Here is a 27981-nt window from a genome sequence, read left to right as displayed (position 1 = left end):
CTGCCCAGGGGTAGACATTCTGTATTCTGTCTGGGACTTGTGTGACATAAAGGGGAATGCCCTGGAGAGAGAAGATGTCCAGGCCAGTCTGATAAAGGTAGGTGCTCTCCCCATGCAGAACATCTCATACACAGGGGTCTGATAAAGGTAGGTGCCCTCCCCATGCAGAACATCTCATACACAGGGGGAGATGTACTAAATCATGGAGAGTTATAAAGTGAAGATTGATATAGTATCAGCCAATCAGCTCATCACTGCCATGTTACAGGCTGTGTTTGAAAAAGGACAGTTAGAAGCTGATTAGTTGGTACTTTATCTCTCTACCCTTTATCCCGCTCCAAGTCTTAGTACATCTGCCCCGCAGAGTCTTACTTTGCTCTCTCTATAGAATATATGTTCTTGGACTGCTAATATCCCCGATCTCTAATAACAGCATGCAGAGCAGACTGAATACATTGCATACTGCCGGCAGACTATCGCACCTATACCAGCACTGTACGATGTGAGGTTACCCCATGAGAAGGATGGACTCCTCAGTGTGGTAACGGGCTCATTCTCTGTCCTGTGTATTGTCTGCTGTGTTTGATGGTATTTCTAGATGATTTGTACATTCATATATTATACACCATGCAGCACAGGAAACTGCATTCCCTCCCTTATTAGGAGCTCTGCTAGAATCCCGGTCAGGAACCACAGTGTTTACTGGGGCTGCATACAGGACAGAATAGTAGGGGTGCATACCTCCCAACAGGACCCTCTCCAGGAGGGACACAATGCTCTGCTCCTGGACTTTACTCCTCATATATGATTGCCATTGTGATAGCCGACTAGTATTAGGTATGCAAGATCTGCAGTCACTGTGTATAGTACATCACCCTTACCTTGTCCCGGCTGGTCATGGGTTCAGGCACAGTTACCAGAGGGTCCCCTGAAGAATCAGGTCTTTAACTACAAGTACATTGTGGGTGTGGACTACAGGTGTCGGTGCAGCGCATAAAGAATTGGGCGCCAGGCCATCTCAGATAAACAGCATAAAGTTTATTTAAACATCAAACAGGGAGATTGCAGGGATAACTTGTGAACACTCCTCCAGCACAAAGCATAAGTTACAGTGGATCACACATCAGGGCACCTCCTCCAGCGCATCGCTTAGTCGCAGCGGCATATACATGGCAAACAGCATTACGTACCAGGGCATTCTGTGACCAGTAGTGCTACACATCAGGTGACCGTCTCTCTCTCTGTCTTACTTAGCGAGGATTCTTTTCCTTGGGGGCACTTATTCACGCCGCGTGGCTTTCCGACCACTTCACCCAGATACCTCTCGAGATACTTTTCCTTGGGGGCGCTTACTCACGCCGCGTGGCTTCCGACCACTTCACCCAGATACCTCTTGAGACTCACACCATTAGCACACTTTTCTCCTGGCATCACCCTTTCACTGGATTCTGCATACTGCTGCTCTTACACTGCGATGTCTCCCTCTGTCATCAAGTGCTTTGCTGTGGCTGGCATCACTCCCCACCTAAACATGTGGGGAGCCCTCACTGGGGCTACATCTTTCTGGCTAAATCCACCTCACTGTCTGCTCACTCTCCTCACTGACTGTCCTCCTGCTACGCTGCTGCAGGACAACCTTTTTATAACCCTGCATTCCCAGGTACACATTCTATCTGGGATTTCCCGCTCTGTGTTTCCCGCTCTCAGTTTCCCGCTCTGAGTCTGCAAATGAGTGAGTCATGCCCTTTGCATTTTGCAGACTAATCTGTATAGCTATGAGCTGTGCTGTTAACTCCTTCTGTGCTGCAAGCCGTAGGCTGCTGGCACAGTGCTATGCAACTCCAGCAAACATTTTACTTTTATTAAAGTCATGCTGGCACCTGTAGTGCCACAGTTGATTTGGGCTGCAGTTTCAGGGTATCACACCATCACCTGTGGTGAAACGCCTTTCTTATCCATTAACCTGTTCAACACAGGTGCCGGCAATCATACATTAAGAGAAAAGTCCAGGAGCAGAGCATTGTGTCCCTCCTGGAGAGGGTCATGTTGGGAGGTATGGGGGTGGCCGTGATGGTGGTATAAACCATTGGTTGTAGGTAACTAGCTAAATTTGGCACATCTACAATCATTGACTCTGACATGCGAGTGGGACGCCCAGCCCAGGCATGTCAGTGTCCCGCAGTGGGGGAGGGGCAGTTGGGAGGCTGCTGTCACTCAGTGCTAAGTGGTGAATAGACGCTGTGACAGAGGGACTAGGGTCATGCCAGCAGATCATAGAGCGCTGTGCGTGCCCCCACAGTAACGGAAACCGGAGGCGTGGCTTGCGATCGCAACATTGCCGTGAAGCTACGCCCCCTTCTGTTGATGCCATGCCCTCTTTTTGGGAGCGCAGTCCCAAGTCTTGTTTAAACAATTTTAGGAGGCATGAAACTGGACTGATCTTCTCCTATGTGGCCTCCCTGACAATTACCTCTCTCCACTCCAATCTATCCTCAATGCTGCAACCCGTCTCATCTTCCTCACCAAACGTATTACGTCCACCTCCCCTCTCCTACAAGCCCTTCACTGGCTTCCCTTCCCTTTCAGAATCCAATTCAAACTTCTCACACTCACAAAGCCCTCACCCACTCCTCTCCCATCTACATCTCTGGCCTTATCTCCCTTTACTCTCCCACCCATCCTCTTCACTCTGCTAATGCACACCGACTCTCCTGCCTTCTGATTACTTCCTCCCACTCCTACCTCCAAGATTTTGCCCACGTTGCTCCCTACCTCTGGAATTCTCTCGCTCAGACTCTCCTCCTTTCTACAAAACTTTAAACGGGCTCTCAAGACCCACTTCTTCACCAAACCCAGCCAACTCTCATCCTAACCCTCTGTTCCACGCTCTCTATGTACCCCATCTGTGTCACCCCTGTCTGTCTGCCACTCACCTTTAGAATGTAAGCTCTTATGAGCAGGGCCCTCAACCCTCATGTGCTTATCCTTCTCTTACTTATCTTCTTTTCAATACTCCCTTTGACGGCACCAAATCCCTTCTTTTTCTGCCGCCCTGATGCTTCTGTCAGTGTTTATGTACCCTGTACTTGTCCTATATTGTATTGAATTGTAAGTCACTGTCTTCTTGTTTTGCTTATTTGTTTATGTACTGTGTAATTGGGCGCTGCGGAACCCTTGTGGCGCCATATAAATAAATGATAATAATAATAAACAGCAGGAAAAAACAAACCTCGGGACCATCGTGGCACCACCATTGATGGTAAGATTATTCAACATTGACCATATACCATTGAATGGTAATAATGACATGTGAGTAAACATATAATTAATAACTATAACAAATGACATCACTGTGGATAGACAGTGGCCTCATTCAGATGAGGTTGGAGGTGCTGTTACTTCCTTGGAAGCAGCAGTGATAGCGCTGTATGGTGAGGCAGCAGGAGGCGTCTATAACAAGCAGACGCCTCCTCCTGCAGTAGTGATCCGGGGTGTGTCCTAGAACGCAGAATCGGATCACTTACTCACCATCAGGCGGCTTACGACGCCCATGGTGCTGTGCAAACCGCCCATTGCAGAGGCCAGGAAATCACAGTGCAACGGCAGAGATCCCTGACCTCTTCTCTCTCCCTAAACGGCGGCGATACACATTCGTTTGGAGAAACAGAGTCCGTCGCCGGCCCCTCCCCACCCCCAAATGGCAGCAGACTGTCAATCACTGAGAGTCTGATGCCTTAGTGCGCCCGTCTACGTACGCACAAAGGGCCTAATTCAGACCTGATCGCTAGGGTACGTTTTTTGCATCCCTGCGATCAGGTAGTCGCTGCCTACAGGGGGGAGAATTCGCTGTGCAGTGGTGCGATCGCATGTGCAGAGAACTGCACAAACAGGAGTTTGTTCAGTCTCTGCAAAGCCCAGTACTTACTCTTCCAGTGCGATGATCGGTGCCGGAGCGGACGTCAGAAACCCTCCCTCCAAACGCCTGGATCCTCCTGCGTTTTTCCGGACACTCACCTAAAACAGTCAGTTGCCACCCACAAATGGCCCGTGCGATCGCTTTTTCGCACCATCCCGTCGCTGCGGACCGACGCGCCCTCCGACTATGTAGGATGCTTGTTAAATAGTCTTCACCATGCAAAACACCTGTCTTTGGGGCGTATTTATTAACCAATTCTGCCCTACAAATATGCAGACACTGCTGTTTCGAGTAGAAGTAAGGAACCCTGAAATGTACCAAGAGAGAAAGCCGAGATCTCCTGCTTTCCGGCCGCCAGCCCTGACCTCAGCCGTCCCTATAGTTTTCTATGGGGGGTGGTATTAAACAAGATCCGAGGAGTATTGGGTTTTGAATCTTGCGTACGTAGGCTGACGCCCTCTTTAGACAGTGTTAGTACATTCCCTCCAGTGAGCTGGAGGTGATTGTGTCGTCTGCACATTGCGCATACGCAGCTGAACAGCAGTAGCCCGGCAGTAGTCCCAACCCAGAAGTAAAGTCACTTTACTTACTAGTGACCCCCGGACCACTACCACGCTCTTATCGGAGACCTTTTTGCATTGATTTAGGATTCTTAAGTTTCATGGAACACTGCAAATCATAATAGGCGTTACAGGGCCGTACCCGCCAGATCCACCAGTAGCCTCAAAAGTTTCTTTCCCCAAGCGGTCCGCCTGCTGATCTCCTGAACATTGACTGACTAGACGTACATGTAACTCACTTGTGTCCCTAAGGTATTCCTATCTGTATGACCTTCCTGCAGTGTTATTCCAGCTGAAACAATGTAACTATGTATTATAAGTACTATAGAAACTATCCTCATTCATAGTGAAAGTGGAAGCGGTACTTCCACATCTTTGCGGCCCCCTGCTAGTTTCCCTTCATGGAGAGGACCTTTCCATGCACCATTGGACCCTCACCGGCTCGCTTTGCCCGCCACACTTCGGTCTCGGTGTCTCGCTCCGCTCTGCTTCACTCGCCACAGGTTACTATTCCAAATAGTTTGTGACATGGACCCAGGGGCTTATGGCAAAGGTCCTCTCCACGAAGGGAAACTAGCAGGGGGCTGCAAAGATGAGGAAGTACCGTGGAAGCAACTGGCCCGCTTGATGTAACTGATCGAGCTTTAAGATTCTGCAAATTGCAACTTTGAACAACAGGGATACAATGACATGTAAACCCACGCTCCCCCCCCCCGACCCCATTGTAAAATGTCATTTGCAGCTTTAAACAGCAGGGGGCGGTGTCATGTTGACAAGAATGCATCAGCACACCCCAACTGATCGGAGAGGGTTTGCCCCCTCAAGAACTCTCCCAGAGGGGGTATAAAGAAAGTTGCAATTATGAAAGCACTGTAAAACTTAATTTCAACCCCCCTGCCCTCTTCTCTGCAGTGATATGAGTTGTGACATCATACAGCGGGGAGTGGAGCCATGATGATTCCATTCAAGAGTCCCGAAATTCAGGATGGTGGGGATTATGGTAGGGCTAAACAATGCTCCAACCCATTCCTGACACTTACAGGGGTCTATTCATGAAGCAGTGAGAAGTGAGCCAGTGTAGAAGTTGCCCACGGCAACCAGTCAGCAGCTACATATAATTTTATAGAATGCACTTTTTAAAGATTGGTTGCCATGGGCAACTTCTCCACAGGCTCACTTCTCCACTCTTCACTGCTTAAAGAATAGACCCTTCAGTCCCCATATGAACCGAACTGTGGGCAGGAGAATGTGACTGTATGGAGTGGACCACAATACAATCTCATTAAATATGCCCAAGCCTTAAATTAGAACCCAACATAAGCAGATGTTACATGAGGGGAAATGCTCGGACAGGGGACAACCAGGCACCAAGTGTGACCAGCATTCAAGAGTGACTTGTGGAAGACGTTGTCATAGAGGCAGGCTGCTTCTTATGGGGAAGGGAGTGTTCGGTGATGTTTCTACAGCCTGGACAATGGTTGTCCTTTAATATGCAATAAATAATTATATGAAACGTAAACTTGTCCTGCTCACTTGCTGTTCTCTTGCAGATTGGACTCCCGGAGGGACGGCCGTTTTGTGCTGTGGCCGCTGGTACCAGGAATCCAGGTAATGTGAGACGTGGAACCTAGCGGTAATCAAACGGCAAATTGTCATTGTGGGAGGGGCCTCAATACAAGACATATGGCAGTGGATTGTAAATATTATATGTATATAGACCTATAGAATATAGACTTATATACTGTATAAGCCAGTATATTAACCCTGGGGGTAAATTTACTAACATTCATGGGGTAAATTTACTAAAGTGGGAGATTTTTAGAACTGGTGATGTTGCCCCTGGCAACCAATCAGATTCTACTTACCATTTATCTAGCTGCTTCTAGCAAATAATATATATAATCTGATTGGTTGCTATGGGCAACATTACCAGTTCTAAAAATCTCCCACCTTAGTAAATTTACCCCCATGTTTGTCCCAAGATTGCCCAAGATGAAACACAGTAGTGATGGATCAGACATGGGAGTTTTTTTCAAAATCAAACACGGTTATTTACTATAATACTGTGTTTTCGATGATCGTGTTTGCTATGTGTGCCCAAACACTCCCAAACATGAATCCTGCATAGATCAGGGAGATCCGTGCCTGCTTGCCTGTGTGTGTGTTTTGTTTAAAAAGTGTTAAAAAATCAGAAAAAAACAATGGCGTGGAGATTTTCCCCACAAGCATAACTATCCCTGGCCTCCACTAGGAGAGGGGTGATGCCACCACCAGGGAACACACTTTGCGGGGTCCCATGGCCAAAGCATTAACCACCCTAACTAGTCAGCCCAGGTCGGGGATCCCTTTGGCAGTGGGAATCAATCCAATAATGAGCCCCAAGGTGTGGATTGAAGGCCTGGGCTATCCCCGGCATCCCTGGGTTGTGGGTGCCGAGTTGATAGCATTCAGTTTAGTTCTATAAAAAAAATATTGTCTTTAACAGGAGGACTACAGGTCTCAGCAAGCCTGCCCCACATGCCAGTACTTGGAGAACTACAAGTACCAGCATGTGGGGCACTGAAGGGTTGAATATACACACTAACACATGCTCACCTTGTCCCTGGTGTAGATCACTTCCACTTGTCCAATAGAATCCAAGCTCACCTATCCCTGGAGTAGATCAGGTCCTGTTTGGTCCTTGTAGACATCCAAGGGTTTAAAAAACAAACAAACTGAAACACCCAAACCATGCTGGACCGAGCCGGACCAAGCCGAAACAGTCAAACCATGCCGGACCGAGGAACTCCTCTTCGTGAATGAAATGACCCACGTGAGTCCTGTCAATAAGTGAGCCGCCAGCCAATCAGCGTCCGCTTTCAAAGGAGCAGCCCGCTGATTGGCTGTGTGCAGTCAGACTGTCAATCAATGCTTCCCCCATTAACTTCAATGTTGGGAACCGCTAGGTTGACTGCTAATAACCTAATAACAGGGATCTACGTTGTGTCGTGACTCCTGTTTGTAACAAAGAATATTTTGCAACCTGCATAAGTATTTCAGCAAACACCAGTGTTGTAAATTAAAAATTCTAATTTAATTTGTTTAGAAAATAATGTTATACGTTAATAATTTTGCATATTCAAAGTTGTCCCAAAAATCTGCAGTGTATTATAGGAGTTCAGGGAATCACAGAGATAATTTTAAAAATCTGACATTTTTATGTTTTTAACACAACAGAGAGAGCATGCAAGAGGCTTAAATACTGCCAAGAGCTGAAAATGTTTTATGGTTGTGTATTTTGCTGGGTGTGGGTCACGATTAATCACTTAACTGCTGATTATGGTTTCAAAAATGACATCGAAAATTGTTGTTGTTTTACATATTACAAAAACTTATTTAAATAATTTTCTGGGGAAAGAAAAAGTACAGTGAATGGCTGTCAGAAATCAGATTGGTGGATAGCTGTCTGCACTAAATTATGTCCACATTATTGCACTTCCATAGGATGCTATTGCTGCATTAACGCAAATGTTACTAAAGTCTATGGGGGTCATTCCGAGTTGATTGCTCGCTGCTGTTTTTCGCTAAAAACCGGCTGTTCTGCGCATGCGTATGGGCCGCACTATCAGGGCCGTTTCTTAGGGCAGGCGAGCAGTGCAACCGCACTGGGCGCCTGCCGCGGCACTAACTGTGGCTCCCTGCTTCCCCCTCCTATTTCTCCCCGAGTAACCCGCTCGGGGGGCGGAGTTTCACGGAATGATGCTGTTGCGTCGTTACGTCACGACGCAACCCCGTCACTCCGTGAAACTCCCCCCCCCCCCCCCGAGCGGAGTACAGAGGTGGATCCAAGTTAGGAAGAGGGAAAGGCCGGCTCGACTGGTGAGGCGGGCCGAAGAGCGGTAATCGCCTCTGTAAGTATTCTCTCTCTCTCTCTATGTGTAAAATGGGGACACCTGCCGTAATGTGTGAAATGGGGACTCTTGCCTGCCGTAGTGTGGGGATTTAATGTATCAAGGGCATTATGGTGTATAATATGGTGCAGGGGGCATTACTGTGTGGGGCTTAATATTGTAGAATTTTTTTTTCCTGTGGTGGTCGTGATCTGTTGGAGCAGGGTCAGAAACTGGATTGTGAGGTCACAATCCTTTCAGACGAGGCCATGCCCATTTAAATGAGGCCACACCCATTTAAATGAGGCCACGCCCCTTACTGGGTGCGCGCGCATTTTTTTTTTTTATCTAGGTGTGTGGGGGGGGGCACATTTTTTTATGTCATGGGGGGCGCATTTTTAAATCTCGCACTGGGAGCCAAATTGGCTAGAAACAGCCCTGCGCACTATGCAATTTTACACAGGGCTGAGCAACGCTTTTCAGTCGCACTACTGATCGGTGTGTGATTGACAGGAAGTGGGTGTTTCTGGGCGGAAACAGACCGTTTTCGGGGAGTGTGCTGAAAAACGCAGGCGTCACGGATAAAAATGCAGGCATGCCTGGGGAAATGGGGGAGTGGCTGGCCGAACACAGGGCGTGTTTGTGACGTAAATGCAGGAACCAAACAGTCTGCAGTGATCGCAATCTAGGAGTAGGTCTGGAGCTACTCTGAAACTGTATAAAAAGATTTTCAAGCAATTCTGCTAATCTTTCGTTCGCACTTCTGCTAAACTAAAATACACTCCCAGAGGGCGGCGCCCTAGAGTGTGCACTGCTGCTAAAAGCAGCTAGCGAGCGATCAACTCGGAATGAGGGCCCGTGCTCCTTGATTAGTACATAGCAGGCCCGCTATCAAGGTAGGGGTCGTGGGGACTCCAGTCCCGGGCCCCGACTAAGATGGGGCCCGGGTGGCAGCATTCGGGTTTGGGGCCATGCCAGCTGCCTGCCTGCGAGCCGGCAGCCTCAGAAGAACAGAGCCGCGGTGCTATTCTTACTACAATGCTGGCCATGAGCTAATCGGTGCTTACGGACCGTCAGCCAATCAGGAGCTGCCAAATTTGGCAGCTCCTGATTGGCTGCCGGTCCGTGAGCTCCGATTGTCTCACAGCCGGCTCTGCTAAGATTAAGAATAACGCTGCAGCTCTGTCCTCCCCTGTGCGGCGTGCTGTGACTGACTGCTGGTGCGCAGGCAGCTGGCCCTGTCCCCGATCCTCACTGCTTCCTCCCAGGCACCCTCAAAACGTAAGTTTGGGGAATGCGGTGGGGACAATGGGGCAGTGTTTGTGGTGGGGGGCCCTGCCTCATTTGTCAGTCCCGGGCCCCATCATTTCTGATGGCAGCCCTGGTATATCGACCCCTTAGTGTATTGCACTCAGGGGTTCACCTTGACAGGATAGATGGGCTCAGGTATTACCCCATGTTAAATGAAGAGTTTATCATAATTGTTTTGACTATCAGTATATTTTAAGCGGTGTAAGGTACAATCTGTGGAGCAATGTGACATGCATCTCAACGTGGTTAGTACATCAAGAAATAGAAAAGGAATTACTAGGAATACTTTCCCATGGTGAAGGGGTAAAGGTACAATGTTTGTATGCAATGGCCGATTATTACACAACGGGGCAATCATCTGCAGACTATACACGTGCCATGATCGCAATGTGCATGCGTAAGGTGCCGGTGAAATCAATGAGGTGTACATCGCAAAGTGATTGACAGGAGGTGACCGATTGGATGTGTTAATGGAGTGGTTAGGAAATCGCAGGGGTATCATGGCCGTTTTCGGGGTGAGTACTGTGTCGTGTCTGCGTAGCCATAGACCAACCCTTAGCCTCGATGTTCCTCGATCTTGTGTATAGGCTGGAAATGTCTACGCAGTTGTGAATGAGTTGCGATGGCTCCGGTGGGCATCTTCTTTCATTATTGGGCAGCAGCTTCACTTGCTAACATTAGCAGTTCCGTAGCCTAGAAAATCTCAACTGCATTTGTGTACAAACATGAATTAGACACAATGTAAATCAGATTCCCAACATAGTGGTACAGCATATATTAGAAGGTACGGGTCGTATGTACTAGTACCAAAGGGTCATTGGAGGAACTAGAGGTTAGTCTGCTCAAAAGTGCTGCTGGCGGTAAGGCATGAGGCAGTTTACACGTATCCTGCAGCCAGTGAGCATTAGAAAATACCGGTAGTTTGCAGTAGAAGGGAGAACATAGGTTTTTGAAGTTGAGAATAAGTGACAATAATATGGGCAGAAAGGATATCATGGACAGCGGATATACCTTGTGTAATCCACATGCTGAGGTGTAGAGGAGGGATTAAATAATCGGTATTTCTGCGTCTAAGGACAGAGTCAGCGGGTATCTCAGTCCTTGCACGTTCAGACGCACGAATGTGCACCAGGGAAGAGCTTTATATCCCAATTTACATAAAGGACAGCCGCAAAAGTCTTTGTATAGGAGTCTATTAAACTTCTACACGTGTCAGTTTGTTGCAATAGTCCAACCCAAGCATGTGTCTATGACAAAGACAGAAGCCAGATACACCCAGTAACTGTGTACACTGCAGGGTTCTGGCTGGTGGCTGAGCAGACGGCATGGTGGGCTTAAAGGTGTCTCCAGTAGGTGATGGGATGTGATCTGGTCCCCTGACCAAGAAGCTGGCTGCCTGAAGCCCAAGGTGCTATGTGCCCCTGGTAGTACCTGAGCCAGGGGTGCCCAAACGCCACTGGTGATGGGGTTCCACCTTTGCACTTAGTGCAGCACTTTGCTCAAAGCACTCTCTTTTCATTTAGACCTACAGAATTCTTCTCATACCCAAGCCTTCTGGCCAGAACAAGAATCATTTTTATATTCCTGACGGAAAGGCTGGGGCACTATTTATATATTTAATCACTTTATTTGTACTTTCACTACACATTTTTATATGTTCTGTAGTGTCACATTTTTGGAGGAGTTTTGGGTGAGACCTTTATGAGCCACTCTCTTCCCTGTTCATCTGGTGCTCTCTCCTTGGAGGAGAGATGAAGAATCCATTCCCTGTGGGATGCATGGGCCAACTGCCTTGCGGTTGCACGAAGCTCGAAGACCCATGTTCCTCAAGGGTCCCTGGTCCCCTTTTGGCTTCAGGGGATTGGACTGTCTAGGGGGTCCCGATTCCTTTTTCCCCCTATGCAACCTTTTGGTTCCTGAGGAGAAATGGGTCCCTTCTCTTTTTGTAAAGTGTCCAATCACCCAAGCCCCCCACACAGTTTTATAACTGCTCTGGGTGATCGAAACACACACGGGCAATGTGGGATCAGCCCCAGCTCTGTTGCCCTTTGTAGATTACATAATCAAAAGCTCAATGCAAGGCAACACAGTACAATATCAGCAGCACAATATCTGACAAGAACCCCCTGTGCAGTGTATCACCACAAACAGGGAATTCAGGAAGTATATGGTGACTACAAAATACCACAGAAAAATACACACTGAGTATATCCTGTGAACTGCCTATATTATGATAAACCTGACACCCTTATCCCCCTCAGGTTATAGAATATAGGGATAGCAGAGCCGAAAATAGGATTTTTGGCACCCGGGGCAAGGCAGTAATTTGGCGCCTCCCATGCAAACACACACATTTTGGAACCATGTAAAAAACACAGTAATAAATAGTTGGCAAAGTGACAACCAGCATCGTCAGGGTGCATCCAGCACACATTCCCTATGAAAATGGATAGGAACACAAGAAAACTAACATGCACCTCAGATAGAGTATTATGGGGTCTCTGACTGGCCAACTGCTGTAGGAATACAAAACCCAGTATGCCAGTCAAGACCTAGGACCAATTAAGGAGGAGTAGCAACTTTCTGGGGAGAGGGGACACAATGTGGGTTATCCTGGTTGCAGAGAGGAGTCCCTAAGACTGACTGGTGTTATAAACTTGATATAAGCCATGCAATCACTGTATCACATACATGGGAGTGGGTGGGGGGATATGACTCCAACTGGCCAACTGCTGTATGACTACAAAGCCCTGTATGCCAGTTGGGACCTTGGACCATACTGTGGGGGCAGCAGCTGTTTTGGCGTATAGAGACCTTGCCTCAGTGCCCAGATTATCGGCCGCTGCTGCTTCCTCTCGCCCTGTCCTTTTCTGGTGGAGTGGCCGTGCATCAAGGGGGAGGCCTTGAGGAACAGGGCCAGGGGCAGACATAGGAGTGTGTGAACAGCCACCCCGCCCCATTCATAAGTCTCCTATTTGCCTGGGGGGTTGGTTTCCCAGGAGTCCACATTGGTGGTACTAGGGAGCGGGGACCAGCAGCGAGGGTCCTGGGACCCCGCAGGAGGTAGCCTCTTAGGACTGAGAGGAAGGAGAGGAGGCAAAGTACCTATCTCTGTGTTAGGTTCCTGGTGCTCAGAACAAGGGAGATGTTATGAAGCGAGTCCAGAGCACCAGGACGGAATGCTGGGAAAGGGGAATGGAAAGGGAATAGCCCCTGGCGCCCTATCTCCGTTGTCTCACCCGTGCTGTCAGTACACTCTTGCGAGACTATGGTTGCTTGAGCCCATGGCAGCCGCGTTTGAAGGGCGGATTACGTCTGCCCAACTTCGATGCCCCCTCAGGTCTTAATGAGAGACAAAGAGTGAACCGAGACAGGGTGATAACAAGGGGCCCTCTGACTAAACAACAAGGCCAGGGGCTACTAACAAACCTAAAGCCAAAGTATGTGCGGCTTGCCGCAAAAGGAAAAGAACAACAAAGGAAATGCTGACCACACGCCGACAATACTTTTGTGTACCGGCGGTGACAGCATAAGCAGAACCCTCTGCAAAACACCAGTGACAGAAATAATAAGGGAATACAGCGGCCTAAGCCAACGGACGCGGCCGTGCCGCTACTCACGGAACCGGTACGAATACTGGCAAACGGACAGGAACTCCCAATGCTGCTGACACAGACTCTCAGAACTGGAGGACAGGCAGAATCCCAAACGACAGACCGGTGGACACCAAGAAGCCAGAAACTTGCACAGGCAAAGGTACTGGACCTCAGGACAGGAACGCCTCACGGCAGGACACGGGATCAGACATAGGAATCGACACAGGGACTGACACAGGGACTGACACAGGGACTGACACAGGGACTGACACAGGAATCTGCACAGGAAGCTCAGGAACTAGCAGGAACCAAGCAGACTGAAAACCCAGGAATATCACCAGCATCTGTGAATTGCAAACAGCCAGCATATAACAGAGAGGCCTAATTAATAATCCCATGCAGCTGCCTTGTTGCATGATTCCAACTGACCAGATGCAATTAGCAGCCAGGTGAGGCTGAACACAAGGGAACAAGCTGCAATTACACAGACTCACCAGCGGCAGCAGACAAGAGTATTCTAAAACAGAGCAACAGGAAATCCTGGCATGCAAGACAACTTTATAAACATAAAATAGGAATGAACCACTACCTGTGGTTCATAACAGTATCCCCTCCTTAAGGGTGAGCTCCGAGCACCCCATGACACCTACGGGGAACATAAACAGAAGTATAACATGAAATACAAAACAAAACTGCAAAACAGGAATGAGCCACAGCCGTGGCTCATAACATCACCCCCCCCCCCCCCCCTTGAGGAGGGGTCAAAAGACCCCAAAATTCAGACTATCCAGAACAAGGGATACAAAAAAAAACCTGACACACTGGTCTAACAGACAAGAAAACAAAAAAAAAAACAAGTTGTAACAGTGCCCTCCCCTTGATGGTGGCCACTGGACACAAGACAAGGGGAAAAAAAAAAAATCTCTTTTTTTTTTATCAAGGCAAGAGTCAAAAATTATTTCTTTTTCTTCTTCTTTTTACAAAGCTCTTTAGGTCTGACCAAGGTAATTCCCCAAACATTGTCTGAACTGATGGTACCACCCAGCAAGGCTGCGTTCAAATCAGAGACAGGTCTCTTACCCTTGGGAGCTGAACTTTCTGGTAAAGTACTATTATTAGAAGAAGAAGTCAAAAAAGCACATCCTGCAGTCAAAACAACGGGCTGGGACTCTTGTGCCGAGTTTACAGTATTTGGTGGACTCTTAGCAGACAAGACGGGTGACTTAGAGGAATCTGAACCAATTTCTTTGGAACCGTATCTTTTAACAATTGCATCACAGAATGCTAGGGGGTCCTGAAGAATGGGATCTTCAGCTTTCATTAGACTGGTCGCCCACTCAGAAGGCTCTCCTCTAAAAGAATAAATCAGATAGAGCCCAAGGTTTTCTGAAGTGATGCCCAGAAATGGTCTAGACAACATAATAGTGTAATAGTGTTTGAAAAGCGCCAGAAATTGGGCGAAGTCCCCATCAAAGGTTATGGATGTTGAGATATCAGAGTCAGGATCTGTTTCCTTCTCATCTGACTGACTGGAGTGCTTTGCTAGGACATGGTCACTATTGACCTTACTCGAGGCTGAGACTCTCTGAACCCCACCCGGGGCAGTGACTTTCTGAACCCCACCCGGGGCAGTGACTTTCTGAACCCCACCCGGGGCAGTGACTTTCTGAACCCCACCCGGGGCAGTGGCCTCCGGGAACCCCGCTGGGGCAGTGGCCTCCGGGAACCCCGCTGGGGCAGTGGCCTCCGGGAACCCCGCTGGGGCAGTGGCCTCCGGGAACCCCGCTGGGGCAGTGGCCTCCGGGAACCCCGCTGGGGCCAGCACCTCGGATTCTTTTACTGGGACCGGGCCGTTGGCCTCCCTGACTGGGATCGGGCCATCGGCCTCCCTCTCTGAGTCGATAATTATCGAAAGTTCTCCCGGGACTATGACTTCCGGGACTTTTGCTGAAGCAATAACGTTCAGATCCTCCACTAATGCTATGCTTCTTAAGTTCTTTCCTGGGGAAGCGACTTCTAGACCCTTCTTTGGGGCTGCGTCTCTCGAGACCCCACTTGGGGATATTACTTCAAAGATCCCTTCTGGGGTTTTGCTTCTCGAGTTCCCCTCAAGAACTATGGTTTTAGAGACCCTTTCTAGGGTTGCGCTTTTCAAGTCCCTACCTGGGGTAACAGCTTCTGAGACCCCTTCCGGTATGGACACCTGAACTATAATATTTGATGTCCCTCTATAAGCTAGGGCATCGGGCACCGCTCCAGCACTCTGGGCATCGGGCACCGCTCCAGCACTCTGGGCATCGGGCACCGCTCCAGCACTCTGGGCATCGGGCACCGCTCCAGCACTCTGGGCATCGGGCACCGCTCCAGCACTCTGGGCATCGGGCACCGCTCCAGCACTCTGGGCATCGGGCACCGCTCCAGCACTCTGGGCATCGGGCACCGCTCCAGCACTCTGGGCATCGGGCACCACTCCAGGACCCTGGGCATCGGGCACCACTCCAGGACCCTGGGCATCGGGCACCACTCCAGGACCCTGGGCATCGGGAACCACTCCAGGACCCTGGGCATCGGGCACCACTCCAGGACCCTGGGCATCGGGCACCACTCCAGGGACTTGCAACTCCGCTTCCACAGGAACCTCAAGAGAGGAGAGAAACATTCTCTTTTGATTCCTGAATCTATAATGGGGCTCCCTTGCCCAAGGACCCCAATTATAGGACAGAGAGCCTTTTTGTGTGGGTTGTGTGACAAGTACCTCTGCCACAGTAGAGACAGGAGTAGGTCTTGTATCATGACTCAACTTGGCCAGAGGGCAAGACTCGTCACCACACTTTGGCTTGCGCAACTCACAGGTCTGCAGATAATGGCCTAAACCCCCACAATATAGGCATAAGTTTAAGTTTCTGCGACGCAGACGCTCCTCTTCTGAGAGCCTGGGCCGCAGAAAACTTTTAAACCTTTTCTCTTCAATTAAACCAGAGGATTCTCTTGTCACCATACTGTGAACAAGAGTCTCTTTAGAGATAGATGTACTCTCAACGACTTCTGGCAAAATGAGCAAGATTTTAGTCAGAAGGTTTTGCAGTTGCTTTAGGGATTGCTGCAAAACTTCTAGTCGCTCTGGTCTCAAAGCACTGAATACAGAGTTCAGGGCTGCGAGAGATGCCTGCAGGGCTTGCATAGTAGACATAGGAGGATTTAAAACTAGACAAGACAAGGCAAGGCAAGGCAAGACTAAATTTTGCTAAACAAAACAAGACTTTTTTTTTTTTTAACACCGGACTGGATTCTAAACACCGGACTGGATTCTAAACACCGGACTGGATTCTAAACACCGGACTGGATTCTAAACACCGGATTCTAGACAAGACTGGATTCTAACACCGGACTGGATTCTAACACCGGACTGGATTCTAACACACTGAAATCTAGACAGGACTGGATTCTAGACTAGACACTGGACTGGGCCAAAAAAGAAAAAAAAGTTTTATTTCTTTTTTGTGGTATGGCTGGTGATAATGTTAGGTTCCTGGTGCTCAGAACAAGGGAGATGTTATGAAGCGAGTCCAGAGCACCAGGACGGAATGCTGGGAAAGGGGAATGGAAAGGGAATAGCCCCTGGCGCCCTATCTCCGTTGTCTCACCCGTGCTGTCAGTACACTCTTGCGAGACTATGGTTGCTTGAGCCCATGGCAGCCGCGTTTGAAGGGCGGATTACGTCTGCCCAACTTCGTTGCCCCCTCAGGTCTTAATGAGAGACAAAGAGTGAACCGAGACAGGGTGATAACAAGGGGCCCTCTGACTAAACAACAAGGCCAGGGGCTACTAACAAACCTAAAGCCAAAGTATGTGCGGCTTGCCGCCAAAGGAAAAGAACAACAAAGGAAATGCTGACCACACGCCGACAATACTTTTGTGTACCGGCGGTGACAGCATAAGCAGAACCCTCTGCAAAACACCAGTGACAGAAATAATAAGGGAATACAGCGGCCTAAGCCAACGGACGCGGCCGTGCCGCTACTCACGGAACCGGTACGAATACTGGCAAACGGACAGGAACTCCCAATGCTGCTGACACAGACTCTCAGAACTGGAGGACAGGCAGAATCCCAAACGACAGACCGGTGGACACCAAGAAGCCAGAAACTTGCACAGGCAAAGGTACTGGACCTCAGGACAGGAACGCCTCACGGCAGGACACGGGATCAGACATAGGAATCGACACAGGGACTGACACAGGGACTGACACAGGAATCTGCACAGGAAGCTCAGGAACTAGCAGGAACCAAGCTCAGAACTCAAGCAGACTGAAAACCCAGGAATATCACCAGCATCTGTGAATTGCAAACAGCCAGCATATAACAGAGAGGCCTAATTAATAATCCCATGCAGCTGCCTTGTTGCATGATTCCAACTGACCAGATGCAATTAGCAGCCAGGTGAGGCTGAACACAAGGGAACAAGCTGCAATTACACAGACTCACCAGCGGCAGCAGACAAGAGTATTCTAAAACAGAGCAACAGGAAATCCTGGCATGCAAGACAACTTTATAAACATAAAATAGGAATGAACCACTACCTGTGGTTCATAACACTCTGCACCCTCTCAGATTCTGCACCCGGGGCGCATGCCCCCCTTAGCCGCCCCCCCTACTATTCTCTCCTTGTGTAACCCAGTTACATATACTACTGTTCTCTCCTGGTGTAACCCAGGCACATATACTACTGTTCTCTCCTAGGATTAACCTGATGTCTATACTATTGTTCTCCCCTGGTGTAATCCAGGCACCTATACTACTGCTCTCTCCTGGTGTAACCCAGGCACATACACTACTGCTCTCTCCTGGTATAACCCAGGCACATATACTACTATTCTCTCCTGGTGTAACCCAGGTACATATACTACTATTCTCTCCTGGTATAACCCAGGCACATATACTACTATTCTCTCCTGGTGTAACCCAGGTACATATACTACTGTTCTCTCCTGGTGTAACCCAGGCACATATATTACTGCTCTCCCGCGGTGTAACCCAGTCACATATACTACTGTTCTCTCCTAGGATTAACCTGATGTCTATACTACTGTTCTCCCCTGGTGTAACCCAGGCACATATACTACTGCTCTCTCCCGGTGTAACCCAGACACATATACTACTGCTCTCTCCTGGTGTAACCCAGGCACATATACTACTGTTTTCTCCTGGTGTAACCCAGGCACTTATACTACTGCTCTCTCCTGGTGTAACCCAGGCACTTATACTACTGCTCTCTCTTGGTGTAACCCAGGCACATATACTACTGCTCTCTCCCGGTGTAACCCAGGCACATATACTACTGCTCTCTCCTGGTGTAACTCAGGCACATATACTACTGCTCTCTCCTGGTGTAACCCAGGCACATATACTACTGCTCTCTCCCGGTGTAACCCAGGCACATATACTATTGCTCTCTCCTGGTGTAACCCAGGCACATATACTACTGCTCTCTCCTGGTGTATCCCAGGCACATATACTATTGCTCTCTCCTGGTGTAACCCAGGCACATATACTACTGCTCTCTCCTGGTGTAACCCAGGCACATATACTACTGTTCTCTCCTGGTTTGACCCAGGCACTTATACTACTGCTCTCTCCTGGTTTAACCCAGGCACGTATACTACTGCTCTCTCCTATCATATATCTATCACAACTTAATATTTTTTCTTAAGTGCATTTTATGCCAGTTTGTCTTTATGTAAGATGCTTCCATTGCTACATGTGCCCTTCTATCCTGTCCTTTGTTGATGGTGAAACAATTTATTCCTTATGAGAGCTATGAGAATCACACTGCTTCAGTATCTGGATTACTATGTTTTACAATGTTTGAATGGTGCTGAAAGCCATATGAATAACTTCCGCTGATACTATTGTTGCTGGTACATTTTATGCTATTACTTGCATTTTCTGCAATCCGGTTAACTCATTGCAATAGTTCCATTTCTAAAGCATTATTTGCATCTTATATCTGTTATAAATAAATATTACATCTTAATATAGTGAGACTATATTGTAACTATTGTTTCATATCACTAATCATTTTTTATCATTCATATTAATTCTCTTTCGTAATTACACTGGCATATTTTAGGTCTCGGTTATTTTACCTAGGGACGGTGTTCTCACCCAAGTGCATGAAAAAATATGTGTACAAACACAAAAACATGCTCAAGGCTATCCCCCTCCCCTCCCTGGAACCAAAAGGTGCCTTAAGGGGCAAATGTCTTCAGACAATCCTTCCACGGAAGGCTTTGGGGGGGGGGGGAGTAGAAGAGTCAGCAAACGGAATCATCTACCTCCTCCCTGGAAGGAGAACATCAGAGGTTCAGGATGGTGAGAGCCTCAGGCCATGCATCCCCACCCCCAGATCTTGGTAGGAGGAACCTATACGGGCAGCTTATACCCATAATCCTTAAAACAACATACACAAAAAACTGTGTAGTGACAAAACAGTGAAGACAAATGAAATAAGTGCTATGATTGTTAGACTCTGTTATTACTTGACCTTATATTGCTTATCAGTAAGATATATCTGTGTCTGTTTCTTGCAGTCATGGCTGAGGAGCCACAGGGGGCGGGAAGACCTGATGAGTCTCCAGAAACTGCTGCATCAAACGACCTCTCCCAAAAGCTTAAAGAAGGAGGTCTCAATCCAAAGAAATGGATGAAGGTCTTCAGCAGCATTGGAGTGAAAAGTGCTCACAGCTTGCAGTGCATGGGAGCCAAGGATTACACGATTATTAAAAAACATGCAGAATGGCCTTGGGAAGAGCAAGCGCTCAGAAACCTGATCAATGTACCAGATCCCCAGGATTCCCTGAATAAAACAAAGGAAGAACAAACCAAACAAAAATCAGAAAACCAAGCAAAAGCCAATAAAGGTTTGGAAGAAACGAAAAAAGTGGTGATGGAGACCAAAATCCGCCTTGATAAGAAAGAAGAGTCCCAAGCAGAAACCCTACAGAAATCCAAGAGTCTGTGCGTTGGATCATCCAATCCTGTGGAGCCTCTGGAGGGACAGATTGAAAAATTGCACGGGGCGCTGAGTGTGAAGGACAAGGCACATTCCAGTATTGCTAACTTATCAGATGAAGACATTCTGCTTAATGCATCAGGAGGTCTTGCCTTGGAAGGAATATACTTGACGAAGAATCAAGAAGATATTCTAGAGAAACGTGAGCAGCTTCTTGCTGTACCAAAGGGCATCTCACTCACCAACTCTCGGCAGAGCCCTGTGCTTGACCACAAAGAATTCTCATCTTCTGTAGCAGAGTCAGTATTTCATAAGTCGATGGAGAAGTTGGGTTTTAGCATTGCCACTGCAGCTAAAGTTGGTTTTGGAGGTTTTCAGGCTGATGGCAGTTTTGGCTACAGCACCACCAGCATCTCAAAACAAAAGCAAGAGTCCCATACTGAGCGCACCTATATTTCTACTACCAAGTATAATTACATTCCACTTGCCTCCTGCTACATTACAAAAGAACAGCTCTATCTTTCCTCCGCAGCTCTTAATGAGCTGAAGACCATTGAGGTCCTGGAAGAACACTGTAATATGGCAGAAAAGCCCAACTTTTTACGGGAGCGATATGAAAATTTCTTCCATCGATTTGGCTCACATGCCAATCAAGGACCACTTCAATTTGGTGGTATATTCTGGTGGACAGTTACTTCCCAGGGATTTAAACAAGAGTTAATCGAGGAAATTAAAAATGAGAACAAAAAAGCATTGAGTGCTGCCGTGAATTTAAGTTACTCTGGTCTTTGGTCTGCCTCAGGTAGTATAGATGTTGCAAAAACAGAGGCAAAAGAATCGTCTAATAAAGTAGAGAAGATAATATTTGAGAAAGATATTCAACTCTTTGTGACAAAAACTGGAGGGCCGTTGACTGTGGATTCCCTCACAGAATGGCAATTAGGACTTAATGCCAGCAATAAGACCTGGAGTGTTATTGATCGAGGCTCTTCCCTTACTCCTGTGTGGGAAATAATACTGTTTGGCCACAAGGAGAATTTTAAAAATGTTTACCAGGTAGCACAAAATCTAAAAGATATTTACGGGGCCATCACTAGTCAACAACTTAGCTTGACAATTGGCGAAAATGTCTCAACTGCCATTTATGAAGCAAATGTATTTCTTTCTGGATTAAAATCTTGGGAGGCAGCCTCTGCACAAGAAAAACTAAACAGATTAATTGAGTTTAGACAATATCTGAATGAAAAGACTGGAAACTTCAATGTTTGGTTAAATGTTTGTCTTCCTCATAAGGAACTACAAGGTTTCTTAGAAAACGTTATGGAATTTTACAAACAAACCTCCAAATCAGATGAATCTCTCATTTGTGGCCAATTAAAACTTCTTCTTCAAGATTTCACATACTCAAGTGAAAATATAGATTCATATTTCCCTATATATAAGTGGATATATCCATCTAAGAAAGAGCAGGAAACTAATATCTCTAATTTTTCATCCTTCATTAATTTTCTGTCCCAGGCACAACGTGATCTTCTGCAGCTTTGTCCATCTGTTGACTCTGAGGAAGAAGCTCTAAAAGCACAAGTCAAATTCACTGTCATCATTCATTCTTATGTTAATTCTTTTTTGAAAACTTTGAGATACATGGAACAAACAGAGGAAGAACTTCTGGTGCTTTGTGCTGCAAGCAGTGTGGGTTACTCTGTGCAGGACAACTATTTCCGCTATTGTCTCGGTTGGGAAGAGGTCAACTTCATGGTGGAAGAAATTAAATCTTTATTTAAGGAGTATAAGAATCTCAGAGATCTTCAAGTGTATAAAGCCCAATCTTTTATATTCGCAGCAGGATTGTCATCAGGTGACAAGAAGAGGCCACAGTCCACTGAACAGAAAAAGGAACTTCTACAGCTCATGTTAGAGAAGATGAAAAGTTCTCTTGAAGTGGAGATTCAGCATATTTTAAAAAATTACAGTGGATTTAGTGATTTACAGTCTTTACTTGAGGATTTAAACGGTTTAATATCGGGAAATTATAAAACCAACATCAAAGTCAATTCAGAAAACTTGGCAAAAGAAATAAAAAATGTGTGTGAACGAACCAACCAACCACCAACAACCGAGCCTCAAGCCCGGGTGCCCATCGCTAGAGAAAGTGATACGAGTTTGAACCAAGATGTCATCAACCTGATGGTGAGACTAGGATTAGATCAGTACTTCCCTAAAGGTTTGAACAGGAGACACTTTCATGTGGTCCACACGTCCTTACTGAATCAAACAGAAAAAGAGAGTGATCTCCCTCTGCAGTTTATGCAAATGCTGATGAGATTAGACTATCGTTTCAGATACTTAGTTTGCAAGGACAATAGTAAAAACAGCCTCTCTGGAGATCTATGTAAACCAGAGAATGAAACCAGCACCTTTGAAACATTAGAGGATCTGCTCAATTATTGCTCTGAAACAGAGAGTAACACAGTTCCAACATCGAAGGAGACTATTCACCCTGTGGATCTCTTGATGGCCATCTATCACTGTTCAGATGATTTCATGAGACAATACACTTTTACTAAGCTGTCCACGTGCCAGTTTGCACTGCCGTTTATAGTACCAAGGCCTTATGACACAGTAATAGAACTACCACTGTGGGCATTTAGACAGGTCCAAAAAAGTATTTTAGACACTGAAACAAAAAAACATGAAGAAAAGCTCATCAGTCAAACTGATGTTCCAATGGTCTGCTTCACCAGATTGGGAACATCTCCATTCTCAAAATCACAAATTCTGAACAACTTGTTGACTAAGCACAGACATGACATCTTCTTCCATAGGAACTGTGAAGGAAGCATAAAGACTCGTATATTGATGGATGGTATGGCCGAAATCTTCTGGTTTTGCCCTGGTGGAAAGGATACTGACCAATTTGAAAAGTGTACCGCTTTTGTCAACCTTCGGGGGGACGTCCGGGAACATAAGAGGCAAGCTGCCTTCTTACAAAACATTTCTTCAGTTAACGTAATGCTCTTCTCTCAGTCAGAAATGAATGACTTTAAAAATGTGATGTCCACAAATCAATTAAAAGAAAAACCATTAATAATACTTCTGGCAGACAAAGAAATACCTGTACATGTACACAAGGAAAGCAAGCAGGTGATAATTGGTCTCAAAAATCAGAATGAAGCAAAAGTTTTGGAGGAACTAACCAAATCTCTCAGACGCCTGTTGGCCTCCTCTGCCAAGTCATGCAGTCTTGAAGCCTGTGCCATAACAGGACGACAATGTGAGTTCCTGGTGGATGAAGATAGTGAGGAATGTGTAGAAGGCAAGCATCATGCTCAGACAATGTTGTCCCTTTTAAAACAAAATGATCTAATGAAATCCAAGGAGGAGCTCTTGCCCCTTTCAGGACACCTTTGGCACTCATGGTGCAAAATAGACAAAGAGCTGACACGTCTTCAGAACAAGATGAATCAAAGCATTGAGCAACACTGTAGTAAGATCGAGGCAGAGAAAACGTTAATAAGGGAGACACAGTTAGAAAAGGCAAGCCAAAATCAGTTCATAAAGAATTTCATCATTAAGCTGAAATCCCTTTCCAAGACTTCAAAACTGTTCTTTTTACAGTGGTTTAAAATATTAATCGATAACCTATCCTGTGACCGTGTGTTGAAGCTACGAGAGGAGTACAATAGTTTATGGACCCAACTTCAATCAGAGCAACTGGAAGACAAGGAACTAGCGAAAACTTTACCAGATAAACTTGAGAACCTCTCAGTACAGATGAATGCTTATATGTTTGGTCTCGAGCATGTACTGAGAGAAGTTGGACAAATGTATGAAGCTTTGTATGATTTGCATCATACAGATGAATGTTTTTATGAGCTTCCAAAAATTGCAGCTGATATGATGCTTTCTGGGTACCCTATTGAACTTATGGATGGGGATGCTTGCTATGTACCCTTAAAATGGATAAAAGCTGTGTTACAAGAATTAATTAAGATTATAGGAGACAAAAAGTTATTTGTCCTTTCTGTACTCGGAGTCCAAAGTTCAGGAAAATCAACTCTACTCAACACAATGTTTGGCTTGCAGTTTGCCGTAAGTGCCGGGAGATGTACCCGAGGAGCCTTCATGCAACTTATTGAACTTTTTGATGACTTAAAAATTGAACTTGGTTTTGACTACATTCTGGTTGTTGATACTGAAGGTTTGAGAGCAATGGAGCTTTCAAGTCAATCAACACTAAATCATGATAATGAATTGGCAACTTTTGCCATTGGGGTAGGCAACATGACTTTGATCAATGTCTATGGAGAAAACCCTGCTGAGATTAAAGACATTCTCCAAATTGCTGTTCAGGCATTTCTAAGGATGAAGCAAGTGAAGCTGTCCTCCAGTTGCCTCTTTGTTCACCAAAATGTAGGGGATTTAACTGCTCTTGATAAAAATATGGAAGGACGTAGAAAACTCCAGAAAGAACTGGATAAAATGACAGCTCTGGCAGCTGAACATGAGCTATGTAATGTTCAGTGTTTCAGTGAAGTCATCAGATTTGATCCAAAACATCACATTAAATATTTTGCTCATTTGTGGGAGGGAAACCCACCCATGGCCCCACCTAATCCGCACTATAGTGAGGATACCCAGAAGGTGAAAGATTCTATACTTCATCCTAGGAGAGGAGACCCTCACAGCATTCTCACCATTTCCAGATTTATAATTCGTATAGAGGACCTCTGGTCAGCATTGCGAAATGAGAACTTTGTTTTTAGTTTTAAAAACACCTTGGAAATTTCTGTATATAGCAAAGTTGAAAACAAATATCGGCAGCTGACTTGGGAGCTGAGGCGCCACTTCCTTGAGCTCCAGGCCAAACTCAACAACAGAATCAAGAAAGGTGACGTTACCTCTGTTAGCCAGAAGGACATTGAGATGGAGGTGAAAGAAAAGTTTGAAGCTGTCAAGGAGGACTTTGAAAGTTTTTTCAATGAAGACAAAGACAAAGAGATACTAATTCAATGGAAAGCCAACACTGAAAATAGGTTAAACAGTCTGCAGAATGAGCTTATAGAAGAAACGAAAAGGCAAGGAACAGAACACATAAGACTACTAATGAGTCAGAACCAAGTGAAGCGGAGACAAACTGGATATGAAGTAGAATTGTTTGGAAAAAGCAAACAGTTAGCACTTGACATTAAAAAAGAGGGGTTACAGGAATCTGAGCTGAGGGATCATTTCAATCTCCTGTGGCAAGAGTGGGTTGCAGAGATAACTAGGAATGCACCACATGCAGACGAACCAAACATTATCGCAGATGCTGAGAACATACTGTTAGACTATTTCAATTATGAGCCTAGTATGACTAACAAACTCACCAATAGAAATAAGTGGATGCTATTCTGTGTTGACTTATCAAAGCATGCTGCCGTACATAAAGGTTTTTTTAGGTCCTATCATCTGAATGAATCTGATAGGATGCATATTCAAAAAGTTTTCAATGACCTGGTCACGGATATAAGGGGTTACCTTGGGAAAAAGCAAAGAGAAAGGGGAGATTATAACCAAGCATACTTTCATTCAATAATCTATGATGTGACTGATGACATAAATAAAAAAAATTCTTCTAAGATGTTCAAAAAGTTCACTTTGACCACGTTGTTCAAGTTCGATGTATCACTGTACCTCTTCGGCATGGCAGTACCGATCTTTCAATCCATGCATAAGGCCTTCCGGAATGCAAATGATCCTGTGCTAAATCTTGAGAGCAAACGGGGAGAGTTTTATAATTGCTTCACAATTGCTTGTCAGGGGGCCGCCTCGATCAAAACATTTGCTGACCTTCTATGTTCAAAGCTGCTTGAAGCAATACATCCGGCATTGTATTCCAGAACAGCCCTGGCAATTGTGGACGAGATGACTTGCAATTACCCAGCCTTCAGTGGTAATCGTTCCAAGCTTGAAGCCTACATTTTGATTGACCTGGCCGAACAGGAAGACTTTGAACAATACAGACAGTACCTTCATTTCCCAGAAAAGTACTTCAGAACCTTTATTGAGAAATGTGTTGAGAATTACTGCTTTGATAAAGGCTCTCATAAGCTGAAGGACTTCTTACATATTAGTCTAGATCGTTTTCAGCAAATGGTACTTTTAAGTATAAGGGAATCTACAAGATTGTTAAAAAATAAGAGCAGCAATGTGTCCGAGTGGCTTGATGACTTCTACAACAGAATTGAAGATCTTGTGACATTTTCAAGAGCTGACCTGAAGGGCATTGAGCATCAGGAAATTCAAGATATTGAGTTTATTCAGGAAGCTATGTGTACAGCTTGGGATAGTGCCGTAGAAACTTTCAAAAAGAATTTAGAAACAACCAATGTTGACTGTTTTGAGAAGAAGCCTCATGAAATATTGGCCAAACAGCTGTGCGGCTGCTGGGAGCAGTGTCCCTTCTGTGGGGCCATTTGCACCAACACCATACCTTGCCATGACGGTGATCACTCTGTTCCTTTCCACCGTCCTCAAGCTATAACTGGTATTCCATGGCTACATTCCGATGAATTTGTTCTTGACATATGTTCTAACCTTGTTAGCTCTATGGATTGCCTGGTTCTAGACAACAACACTCAAATCCTTTATAAACATTACAGAAAAATTGGACCAAATTATGCCAACTGGAGCATCACGCCAGACTCATCCTTTCAGCCCTACTGGAAGTGGTACGTGAGCCACTTTCGAAGAAACTTGGAAAATGACTATATGTTAAAGTTTGAAAAAAGAGGAGAAATTCCAGCTGAGTGGGAAAAAATCACTAAAAAGGAGGTGATCGCTAAGCTGAAAGAACAAGTTTAATTGTACTTCTAAAGGCATAAATGTAAAATTAAATGGGAAGGGTTTATATAGACCTGACTTTCTCACTGCCGTTAAAAACCTGACATAGTGAATTGTTTTGAATGATTTTTTATAAACTATTGCTGTGGTCCAAAAGCAACATTACATGAATTTGAGGATAGGGGCGTAATGACTAGTTGAGGATGGGGGCATCGGTGATTTCTTATCAGTTACTGCAATCACGTAAAAAAAAGAAAACCTCTAACCCTCAAGTACTCCTGCAGGTTTTCTGGCTATGGAACCAGGTGGGATAATTACTGACCCAAAACAAATGAACTCCCCTGTGCACAATTAAAGAAATCCACAATTTATTACCTGTTGGGGACACTTGATGACTAGAATCGAGAACCCAACACTATTGGGCACATACTAAATGGTATACATATCCGTTATTATCTGAAATTCCTCTTAATTCCTTCAGGAAGATATGGGAACCATTGACCTCACTTTATCATATTCAAATACCCTTTTGCTGAATCAGAATCATCAGAATCCACCCCCCCCCCCCACGCCAAATATGGTATTTTATCTCATTTACCTGTCCCCTCCTCCCATCCTCTTGCATATTCCACACAGCTAACACCTATATACTAGATCTTCCCCTCCCTTTCCTCCGCTGTTGTAAAAGTACTTCAGTATCTTTTTGTCGATGTTTGGTATTTTCTTCCCTATTCATTATTCATTCCGCTACTATGTTTATATTGTCTGTGCCCATTTTCTATTTTTTGTTACTTATCATCCTTAGTCTTAAAAAAAAAAAAAATTAAGTAAAAAAAAAAAAAAAAACAACAATCATACACTGAGATCATGTTTATTGTGATACAAATAAAATA

General features: G+C 45.8%; 1 protein-coding gene across 1 annotated transcript; it reads left to right on the top strand.

Annotated features, from left to right (window-relative positions):
* Positions 1–27930, top strand: LOC134981079 (interferon-induced very large GTPase 1-like). The gene is made up of 3 exons (XM_063948224.1): positions 1–97; positions 6027–6084; positions 19842–27930. Exon 3 carries the CDS (start codon positions 19844–19846, stop codon positions 27107–27109), a length of 7266 nt encoding a protein of 2421 aa, XP_063804294.1. The 5' UTR covers positions 1–97; positions 6027–6084; positions 19842–19843; the 3' UTR covers positions 27110–27930.
* Positions 27931–27981: the final 51 nt, after the last annotated feature.

This window comes from Pseudophryne corroboree, chromosome 12, assembly GCF_028390025.1.
Source record: "Pseudophryne corroboree isolate aPseCor3 chromosome 12, aPseCor3.hap2, whole genome shotgun sequence".
Classification (NCBI taxonomy): domain Eukaryota; kingdom Metazoa; phylum Chordata; class Amphibia; order Anura; family Myobatrachidae; genus Pseudophryne; species Pseudophryne corroboree.
The sequence above is the reverse complement of the archived record's forward strand: the minus strand, read 5'-3'. Positions and strand labels throughout refer to the sequence as shown.

What these genes read in the sequence shown, in the direction of transcription:
- LOC134981079 (XM_063948224.1), top strand. Translation starts at nt 19,844, where the DNA reads ATGGCTGAGGAGCCACAGGGGGCGGGAAGACCTGATGAGTCTCCAGAA.